This window comes from Poecilia reticulata, unplaced genomic scaffold, assembly GCF_000633615.1.
Source record: "Poecilia reticulata strain Guanapo unplaced genomic scaffold, Guppy_female_1.0+MT scaffold_260, whole genome shotgun sequence".
Lineage (NCBI taxonomy): Eukaryota > Metazoa > Chordata > Actinopteri > Cyprinodontiformes > Poeciliidae > Poecilia > Poecilia reticulata.
The window spans coordinates 210,244-222,105 of NW_007615043.1; the positions used below are offsets into that span (position 1 = coordinate 210,244).

The 11,862-nt window shown below is 38.5% G+C and overlaps 1 protein-coding gene across 1 annotated transcript; it reads right to left on the minus strand.

The window, feature by feature from the left end:
* Positions 1-73: 73 nt before the first annotated feature.
* On the minus strand, positions 74-8,064 carry LOC103460597 (uncharacterized). The gene is made up of 3 exons (XM_017303408.1): positions 7,983-8,064; positions 6,749-6,793; positions 74-3,266 (listed from the first exon to the last, which is right to left on the minus strand). Exon 3 carries the CDS (start codon positions 3,236-3,238, stop codon positions 74-76), a length of 3,165 nt encoding a protein of 1,054 aa, XP_017158897.1. The 5' UTR covers positions 3,239-3,266; positions 6,749-6,793; positions 7,983-8,064.
* Positions 8,065-11,862: the final 3,798 nt, after the last annotated feature.

Genomic DNA, 11,862 nt, shown 5'->3' on the forward strand with positions numbered 1-11,862 from the left:
CAAAAATAAGTAAAACGGAAAACAGCCCAGAAAGTGTTGGTAGCTGACTGATTATTGTTGTGAAGGCGTCAGATTACTGATGACCCAGAACTTCCTTCTCTCTTCTATCTATGATCTCTGCCTTTTCCTTCATTTTCATCAGAGACTGAACTCTCTCCTTCCAGCCTGGCTTGCCCTCCTGTTCCTCTCCTTTAATGAGCAAGTCGATGTATTCTGGAGTGGTGAGGGGATTTGGGTTCAGGACTATCTCTTTCAKTCTGTTCAGACACTTTGCAGCCTCTGCAATCAGTTTCACCACATCATCCTGCATAGATCGATACTCAGACATCAGAGTTTTCATCAGTTCCTCTAAGGTTAGTTTTAGTCCACAGGCCTTCTCGTATTTTTCTTTTAGTATTTTCACTGTTTGTGCTTCGTCAACTTGACTATATTCCCATCTGAAGCTCTGGTTAGAATGAACGTTCCAGAAACATTTCCCTGGACACACCCGGCAGTATCCATCCTGCCCCATTGCAGAACATCCTCTCTTACCGTCATCATTAGGTATGCCACAAGGGTAGTGACAGGTAACACAGCACTGCATGCAGTTGGTGATATACTGCCCAGTGTGAGAAATATCAATTTGCCTGTTCTTTCTCCCAGTGATGTAAAACACAAAGTTCTCATTCTTTCTAATCTCTGCTTCATGCTCTTTGAGTTTGTCATTCGTCTCCCTGATATCCTCTAGCTTGGCCAAGTTAAGTTTAACCTGCTTCTGCAGCTCCTCCACTGTACTCTCCAGGTGCTTTCTTTCTTTCTGGACCTCAATGGTCATTGTCAGTCTTATGGTTTTGATGTTAGCTAGACTAGCAAAGAAACCGGCCATGTTGTTTGTCCCCATGTTCCAATACTCAAAGGTTTTCTCTTCATTGGACCAAATCCTTGCCACTAAGGATTTGTTGTTGGCAAACAGCGCTGAGTTATTGAATTTGAAGTGAACTGGCAGCCCGTCTGCACCTTTAGGACATGGGACACCGGACDCTTTGATGGCCTCTACAACTGGTTGCTGCTGCTCGTCTGCAAACGTCACCAGGATCCTGATGTTTTCTGCCACANCKTTGCCAAAGATTGAGAGAGCTGAATCAAAYACATACCTTTGTGTTGATGTCAGTTCAGTTAGRSCYGCCTGAACCACDAAACACACAGCRTCAATKTCACCAAYGCCTTCCTGGTTAGCAAAGAGGTTACGCAGCTGCTCTGTGATCTCCTYGTCTCTGTCTACGCCGCCGATTCCCCCAAAGCCTGGAGTGTCTATGATGGTGAGGGAGTAGTTCACCCTGAATCCCTCCTGGTGGTAGAGTTTGTACACTGTGATTCCTGATGTCTGGCTGTGAACCTGTGAGTCTGACTGACATTCCACTAACTTAAACCGAAACGAGTCTTCCCATCTAACGCCCAGAACGTAGTTTATCATCACATTGATGACAGTGGACTTCTCAGCACCTGCAGCTCCAAGAACCATGATGTTTCTGTTACAATTCATGGATTTCTCTCCAAACGTGAAACTCTTGCAGCCATTAATGTTGATCTGTTTCTCTTCTAGAGGAAGTCTGTAAACTGGGGTACAGCCGTTTTGTGACGTCATTAGAGTGCTTTTCCCTTTGACAACATCAGCCAATCGTTTAGCTCCTGGGCTTGACTCAGTGCAGGTCTTTGAGTAACTCGACCCACTGGTGAACGACACGAATACATCTGAACCCAGTGTGACTAAGTCTGTCACTGTGATGATGTCCAGCGAGTTGAACCAAAGTGTGACATTCACAGCAACTGAGAGAGTTGTTATCAGTGAGGTTGAGAAAGTCAGAAACACAGTGACTGTCACTATTAACACTCCTAATATTTTAGGATTCTTTAACCCTGAAGGGAAGATACGTGTCAGTGTAATGATGTTAAACCGATGCAAACTGAATACTAAAGACACAATAACTGAGATAGTTATTACCAGCACGTTTGACATGAAGAAGAAGACAGAGACCGTCAGTGTGAGCACTCCTGATATCTTTGGATCGTCAAATGCCAGGATGACCAACTTTAAAAGGTTCCTCCCAGATGTGAAAACATCTCTCAGAGTGATAATTTCCAGCCAATTGGACCAAAGTGTGACGTTTACAACAACTGAGAGAGTTGTTATCAGTGAGGTTGACATGGTGAGAAGCACTGCGATTGTCACCATGAACACTCCTGATATTTTAGGATTCTTTAGCCATGATGGGAAAAAATGTGTCAGTGTAATAATGTTAAAACGATGCAAACTAAATATTACAGACACGGTAAGTGAGAGCGTTATTACCCAGGAGTTGGACATGAAAAACACAGTGATTGCTGGTGTTAACACTCCTGACATCGTGGGATCATCTAATACTGTGAAGACGAACTCAGAAAGGTTGATCTCAGATGTGAATACATCCTTCAGTGAAATAATTTCCAGCCAATTAAACCAAAGAACGACATTCACAGCAGCTAAGACAGTTGTGGTCAGTGGGTTTGACAGAGTGTAAAACACTGTGATTGACACTGTTACTGCTTCTGATATCTTAGGATCATCTAGTGCTGATGGGAAGAAACCAGGCAGTGTAATGATGTTCAACCAGTGCAGACTAAATACTGCAGACACAACAACCAAGAGAGTTGTTGTGAGGGAGTTTGACATGATGAAAAACACAGTGACTGTCAGTGCTAGCACTCCAGAAAGCTTAGGATCGTCTAATGCTGTGAAGATTAACTCTGAGAAGTTCCTCTCAGATGTGAATACATCAGTCAGAGTGATAATTTTCAGCCAATTAAACCAAAGAACAACATTCACAGCAGCTAAGATAATTGTGGTCAATGAGGTTGATAAAGTAAGAGATACTATTATTGACAGAGTTACGGCTCCTGATATCTTAGGATCATCTAATGCTGATGGGAAGAAACCTGGCAGGGTAACGATGTTCAACCAATGTAGACTAAATACTGCAGACACAACAACCAAGAGAGTTGTTGTGAGGGAGTTTGAGAAGATGAAGAACACAGTGATAATCACTGTTAACATCCCTGATATCTTAGGATCGTCTAATGCCACGATGACCAACTTTGACAGGCTCCTGTCAGATGTGAATACATCAGTCAGAGTTATGATGTTCAGCCAGTGGAGCATCAGAAATACAACCACAACGATGAACAGAGTTATGGTCAGTAACAGCCACATCTTGTTATCCATTGTAGATTCTTCTTTGTTGACAATCTGCCTGTAGTCAAACAAACAGAAATGGCATCAAAAATAAAATTTCATCCTATGAAGCAGTAACATGTTATTTTATTGCACCATCTAATCCAGGGGTGTCAAACTCCAGTCCTCGAGGGCCGGTGTCCTGCAACTTTTAGAAGTGCCTCTGCTGCACCACACCTGAATAGAATAATTAGGTCATTAGCAAGGCTCTGGAGAACTGAGGAGGTAATTAAGCCATTTGATTCAGGTGTTTTGTACCTGTGGCACATCTAAAAACTGCAGGACAGCGGCCCTTCAGGACTGGAGTTTGACACCCCTGATCTAATCAATATTAAGAAACAACATCTGTTGCATACTTTAGGCTTTGCACATCAAAGCCTGAAGTACCAACATGTTGACTAACACTGACCTAATCCATTCAGTATGTAAAGGTAAGCTGTTAAATCAAAATTTACTAAAATGCTAATTCAAGCTAAAAGGCGACTGATGTTATGTGGGCTATCACTATTATGTTGACTAATGTTGACTTTCTCCATCCAGAACATTGCATGAAGTCTTTATATCAAAATTTGCTAACATGATGATTAGCATGAAGGCGATTTTCCTCTCTTGCTCTCGATGAAGGCGGTCGCTTTTTCCCTCTGCTCCCTCCCTACCCATGTCTGCCCTGCTTGCTCAGTTTTTATCCTGTCTTTTTCTCTGTTTCTATATTTTTGGAGCCTTTCTTTGCACATCCTCCAAATCTACAAATTATGGATCTGGTCAGCCGATCTCTCAATTCAATTGATCAAAGTTTCTCAACGAGAAGTCTGGGCACAGGGGAGCCCTCTTGTCCTGCAGCGGGATTCATCCTGGATTTATTCATGATAACAGGATTTCTGCTGTTTGGAGCTTGTAGATTCCTGGATTATCTACAAATTTGTGACAGACTTGGCTGAACTAACGAACACTCAGACTGTTGGTGTGGACAGAGACCCAAGTTGGATGTGAGTCTTGCTGAGACTCGCAGCCCAGCTGAGGACTCTAAACCTGACTAATGGGATGGAATCGATCTTGGAGAAGTTGCTAGTTTTGGCTCAGTGGAACGACCAAACTAATTTGGATAATTGGGAACTGAGATGTATCGGAGAGACTTTAGGGAAGATTTAAATTTATAATCTTCCTGACCTAAGACATTCTGTATCTGAATTGGCTTTTCCCGTGTGGCCTTGGTAGGGCTGCATATTTCCAATCTCCTTGAAGATATGTAAACGTAACACTCTTCCCTCCTCACCCCCTCCTGTTATCCATGCAGCTGGATAACAGGAGCGCCCCCAAGGACATTCCTGGATAAACAACACCTTTATCAGACTTTGACGGGAGGCTGAGCAACAAGGTTTCATGGCCCTGTGATGTCACCGCCTTCACTCATGTCTTTGTTTTTCCTTTTGCTTTGTCTGAATGTTGCCATTTGCCCTAATGTGTCCTTTTCTTTTTCCATTTTATTACTTAGAAACTGTGGAGTACTCACTTTTAACCCAGAAAAGGAATTAGAACAAACTTGGCATCCAGAGACTCTAATTTATTAGTCACTCTTTAGCTTACTTTTTAGAAACTGTACTCACTATTTAGATGCAGAGAGACTCCTAATGTAGGAACCCAGAAAGGGAATTAGAATGAACTTAGTATCTAGAAAAAAAATTCTTCCAGAACAGGAACATTTAGTTTTTATTACTTAGAAACCATGGAGTACTCATTACTTTTACAAATTTAGAGCACATTACGAATGTTCAGAGAATATTTACTTACTTACTTACTTACACTTATTTAGCAACCGATAACAGGGATTAGAACTTGGAATCCAGAAAAACTACCATAGCAACTACTTTTTAGACTCCTGTTCTTCTAACCCAGAAAAGGAATTAGACCAGAAGATACTTACTTATACTGATCTACCAGTCCTGAATATGAGTATCTAGTTTATTTACTTTGGATCAACATTATTAGCTTTTTCTTCTTTTGCTCTTTCTTTTGTTTTGATATTTTGTTTGTATTTCCTTTTAAATCCTGTAAACTGCTTTTAAAACCTTTACTGCTAGGACATTGACCTCCAGTAACATCCTCCATCTAGTATTCAAGCAGTACTACATAAGCTACCATTACCTAAATCCTAATTTTAGCTTTAATACCACCATCAGCATGTGGGCTATCAGAAGCACATCAGCCAACACTCCATTCAGCATAAAAACAATAGTGTACATGCTAAAATTAGCTACAATGCTAAGGTTAGCTAAAGGTTAGCTAAAAATGTAGTCAGTAGTATGTGGGTTATCACTAGCATGATAACCCACCAATGTTGACTTTCCCCCACTCACTGTTATGGTTAGGTTTAAAGCTGCAGTGGATAACTTTTATAAAATTGTTTATTTTACATATTTGTTAAAACCTTCACTATGACACTAATAATCTAGTGTCATAGTGACACTAGATTATTAGTGTCTAGTGTCACTAGACACTAATAGTGACACACTAATAGTGATAATCTGTAAAAAAAAGAAAAAAAAAGAAATAGAAATAGACCGTCCCCCCATCAGAAACAGAAAATCAGAGCCAGGAGGAGGGTCTTAGCGCTGTCAATCATCCTCATGAGCTCAATTTTTTCACAGATGTTATATTGTAATGATAATATGACATTTCTATTATAAAGGTTACCAACTGCAGATTTTGTTTGTATTTGTCCTATTCCAAGCTACAGCGTAGTAGCCACAGCTGCCCTGATGCATTCTGACAGAGGTGAAGCTGCCGTGCACCGGCGCCACCTGCTGGGCCCTCTGACCACCAGCGGGGAACGTGGGTGCAGTGACTTCCTCAAGGACACAACGACAGAGGCAGACAGAGCGGGGATCGAACCAACAACCTCGATTGGAGGACAAACTTCTAGAACCATTTCCCCAATAATCTGATTCAATAATCTGATTTTCCAGATTTTCAACTCAAACCAAGTGACTGACAGCCCCATAGACTTGGCCTAATAGGAAAAGAACAGGATGTGGATTCAAAATGTGGAAGAAGAAGAAGAAGAGATGGAGGACAAAGAAGACGGTGAAAAAAAGGAAAGGAGAAATAAACGTTCCTCTGTCAACATAATGTGGGATATTCCTATTAATCGCATACTGAATATTCTGACATTAATAGTGAAAGGGAATATGGCCTGAATTTTGTTATTTATCCAGATTTATATGGATAAATCTGGATAAATTGCTACAGAGCAGTTAGAAGAGAGGGAACTAGTCTGAGGTTTTGAACAGAGACTGCATGACATCATGTCTCCCAGCAAAACTGGATTTGAGATCATTTATTCAAGCAGAAAGCCAAAAAAGTCAGCCGGGAATGTGACACCATACTTTTTTAGAAACACTTTTTCCCAATCATGCAGGTATTTTGTGGAGCAGATCTTTCACCTCATTCACTCACGGATCATTTTCACATAATGTGTTGAGTTAAACACGAGTCACAACAAACCTGCTTTAGCTGTTCAGCTGCTTCCAGTCAGTATCTTTCAATATCCTGAAATGCAATAAAAAGTACATTATTTATCAGGCCTGATCAAACTATGCAATAATATTTCTAAATGGAAACATGGAAAATACAGAAGTTTCTTTATCATAATACATTTAACCAAAATATTTAACACATTTATCAGAATAATTAACATTTATTAACCTTTTGTTTCAGGTTAATGGTTATTTCTGTGATGCAATGTTAATTGATCATTTTAAAATGAGTCATATTCAGTTTGACTGGAACAGGTTAGGTTTAATCATCTGTAAAAATAATTCCTGTAAACATGAAGCAGTAAAACACAAACAGCTCTGAAAACAAATGTTTGTACTTTACATCTAATATTCACACAATCAGGTTTAATTGTTTTAGTCAGAAGTTTAACTGACTTCATGTCAAGAAAAAAAGTTGGAAAACAGCAACTTTAATTCAACTATTGAAAGAAATCTGGAATAAAAAAATGCAGAACTTGTCAGTTTGTTACTGTAAAAGCAACATGGAGCAAAAGACAAAAACAGCCAAATCAGGGAAAGAAAAATGAACCGGATTGTTTGCAGATCTGAACTGCATGTTGGGACATTTCTTCCCCCTGGAGCCTGTTTCACATGTCACATGTGAAAACAAGAGAAATGTTCAAACCCGACTCCAAATAACTTCTGAGGATCCGTTACGTTTCTGCTTTTATTTCATCTTGTGTCAGCATAGTTTCATTTTCTGTTTATTATTCTGTTATTTGAGCGACCTGATCATGTGTGTAATAGTGATACCAATCACTGATTGATTGATAGAAAACTTTTGTTACCTTACACAGAAAGGAGAATCAAATATGAGGAGTTTCATATGAACTCATTAGTTATGCTTTTTTTGTGCCATATTTTCAAACCATCCATTCTTGACATTAATGATCATTAAGTTGCAGTAAGTTAAAGTTTAAGCTCCGTTTTATATCCAGTTTTAAAGACTTTGTCTAGATTTTTAGGTGCATAATTAGTTTCTGAAACTTTTCTGTTGGACTAATCTGTTTGATAAACATGAAGAAATGAGGAGTTCAGATGTTAAAGAAGAAGAAGTAACCTGGCATGGACCAGATTATGTTTCAATCTGATAGACGGTGTTTTGCTATATAACCGAATTTAAACATTAAATTAGAATCAGCTTAAAAAAGTTACTTCAGAGAAGAGAAATAGAAACTAACCTTTCTTATCTGTGTTTTGTCTCCAGTCTGTGGTTTATGTTCTCCTGCTGATAAACTGCATTTATTCACAAAAAACACAAATTATTCACTGGATTTCACAAAAAAATCTGAAAAACAGAATTTAAAGGCAAAGCTTTAAAAATGTGAAAAAAATAAATAAAAGTAAAGATGTCATACTTACCACTATTCTCTTGTCAGAGGGACAGTAAATGAAGTTCTGCATTCATTTACTGCAGCTTTATTTATAACAGCTCAAAATAAAAGTGAAACAACTGATAAAACACACACACACACACACACGCATGTAACCGCACACTTACACTTTCAAAAGCAACGGAAAAAAAGCTGTTTTCGCTGTTAGACGTTCAGAGTGAGAAAAAAACCACAAGTGTTGGCAAGTTTTAAAGGATTTCTCTGAAATGATGTTGGACACATTTCCATTTCCTAGAACTGCCAGCGCTTTGGGGGACAGACTGCAGTTAAGCAGGTTTTGGTAAATTTATGTCTTTTTAAAATCAGTCCAAAGTCACACAGTGTTTAAATGTTGTTGGCTCTGTGAAGTAACATGAATATTGATAGATGGATCGTTTAGAGAATCGTTCATTTTAAATATTTGGTTCGTTGGATTTTTAATTGACTCCTAAGATTCCCAAACATTCACAAAATGCTGCATACATAGAATTTAATTTTAAAAAATAAATTATGAGATTTGTTTTATTTATTTTGGTTATTCTGAAGGTGTGCTTATGTTTCTTTAAAGTAAATGTCTTCGCCGTTTACTTTTTGGTCTACAATAAATGTAAAATATATATATTTTAAAAATTCCTATAGATAAATATTATTGCTTCAAACTACTGAATCAAAATGAGTTCAGATGATTTGTGTCATTAATTAATCTAAAGTGTGTGTTTTAGATTAAATTATGAACATAATCAACAAACCAAAACAATTTTATGACTAAATGGGAATCAACATGCCTGGGCATCAACATTTTTCCCAGCCTGGGAAAAACGTTTTCCCAGGCTGGTTGTCACCTAAGATTAATGACTGAATTACTTTCCAAACCTCAGGCTCTTTGGAAAACCCGAAAATGACGTTTGAGACGAACTTCAGAGTTTTTCTGTGTCGACATCAAAGTGAAATCAGTTCAGCTCTGATTGACATAAGAGAGGAACCTGGAAGGTTGGCTTAGAAGTTATAATCTTACAGGATTATCAGACCTCCAGCCAACTATCACACACCTACAGTTTAACTTTATTAAACCTTTCTGCACAGAGTCCCACAGAAAAGCTGCTTGGATTCCAGAAAATACATTTAAAGAGGAGACGTTCGCTGCTGCTGCTGCTCTGAAATCCTCTTCATTCTGTCATTTCTGTGAAATGAGTTTGTGTTTTTTACTTCTAACGAGACAGAATCTGATCTGTGGAGTGTGTGTGTTTGTGTGTGTGCGCGTGTGTGTGTGAGAGTGTGAGTGTGTGTGGAGGGTAAACTGCTGTGGCTTCCTGTCGGTGGGCGGAGCCTCAACAACGACAACAAGTCACTTCCACACTGAAAGATATTTTATTAGATTTTTACAGGTTAAGTCACAACATTTGACCTAATTTCACCAGTTCTGTTTGGAGAAATGAGACTAAATTATTTTAATGTTTTTAACCAAAGTTTACAGTTTAAAATGGGCAATACTAACAAAATATATAATGAGTTATGAAAATACATTTTCTCTTCTTTTGGTTATAAAAATATAAGCAAACACGAAGAGTTTAGTCACAGTGGAAAAATGAAATTATGGTTTGTTTTTACACGGCTTGAATGAATTTAGATGTTTTTCTTTTTCTGCAGAGTTTGCATAATGTAGCAGGAAAAGCAGCTCAGGGGGACTTTCTGTGACATTTGCTGGCATTAAGACAAAAACCAGAATAAAACCTGTTGTTGCCATCTTGACTCTTTCAGACCCATCTGGGACCTGAAACCCAAACTTTCTGGAAAATTCCCCGTGTCAATCTGAAAGTGAAAGGCAGCTTCTCACTTCTTCATTTTCTGCCCAGTTCAGGTTCAGCTGCAAACGGGAGGAACTACAGCAGGCCAACGGCTAAAAATGGGTCGGGGGGTGGGGGGCACAGTTTACATACACCACATGACAGGGACGCACCTTTTTTCTCACTCTGAAGTTAAATCAGACCAAGTCTTAGTTGTTTTAGGTCACGTAAAATTCCACAGAAATATAAATGTCTGAGATTTTTTTGTTGCTAATTATTTGTTATTTAATTGTAGTGCATTATTTTAATGCTACAAGGTCAGTAAGTCCTTCTTTGCTGCTTCGCCAAAGACAAATATAAAGAGAAAATTAAAATATAAAGATAAGAATAAACTATGAAACTAAACAGGAATGAACTTGTATGGCAACACCTTAACGGCAATAATCAACACAGAGAAATCACCCAATGTGGCAGCATCTGTTTTTACTCAATGAATCCATCATTTAAGCAGATCGAAAATATTTTTTACTTGGGAAAACAACCAATGATAGCTCTGTACTGCAGCACAAAAACAACAATGTATAAAATAAAAAAACAAACATTTTATTACTGTATTAAACCTTTTGTTGACACACCAACACAATAAGTTGTGATGGAAATATCTGCATGGAAGTAAAATTAAACATAAAAAAGCTACAAATTAAAATTCAAAAACTGAAAAGAGCATGAAAATAAAAAATAAAATACATTCAAACGTTTAATACTACAGTTACTACAGTTTGGGTGAATGAAAGATTCACCTCTTCTAACATTGATACTAATGTTTTGGCTTTATGGGCATTTTTTCCTTCCACAACTTTCCACTAAGTTACTACGCTAAATATCCCGTTTTCTCAAAAGCTAACCGTTAGCTAAACTGAAGTTGCAGTTAACACTAAAGGTGGCGCTGTGTTCCCACATTTTCATCCTGCAAACTTCTATAATTTGGCTGTTATTGTGGGAAGAATCTGCAGATTATAGTGCAAAGCAAACTGGTAGAAAACAAATTTGACCTCATTTCCAAATTCCTGTTTCTGGTTTCATTGCATCATTTTCTTGGTTCTATTCTTGGTGCATATTTTTACTTTTACCTTTGACTGACTGATAAAACTCTGTAGCTAACCTAATTAACTCTCTCAGTGGGAGGATGTTGAGCCAATGCAACCACAGTGCAATATCAACCATAGCCAACAGAGTCGTTTCCAGTGAGTTTGTCACAGCGGTGATGGGTAGCGTTTACGCTCCTGATATCTCTGGATCTTCTGACGCTGGGATTACTACATCTGAGACTTGCTTTCCTCCTCTGAGTCAGTCTGTCATTGATGATTTTCTGCCCGAGGAACAAAAGAAACAAAAACATCACAACTCCAGCAATGATGAGGCGAAGCGTCAACAACAGGTCCAACAAAAGGTCCATCCTGACCGTCGGTGTGGATTCTGCTTGGGTGTCAACCTGCCTGCAGTCAGAAGAAAATGATAAAACTGTAAAGGAAATTGTTGATTTAATATCCAACATGGGCTATTAATGCAGGTAAATGAAAATTATTCCTCACAGAAAATGAAACACTTCCATCATAGGTTCTGGGGACCAATCATTGATTCAGAAGTGCTGGCAGAGACACATCAGAGGCAGTTTAACATCATGAAGCAAAATGAATTCAGCATTGTTCAGAGACTTACCTCCAGTTGTTCTTCAGAGATGAGTTCTGTAATGTTTCAGGGTTGCTCCTTCTTCTATACAAATGCTTCTAAAACACACCTACTTTCACTCAGAGTGAAACTAAAACCATCACATCCTTTCTGGCTCACATTCAACTTTATAATGAAACATCTGAAGCCTTGACTTTCCTCAAGCAGGTGAAATA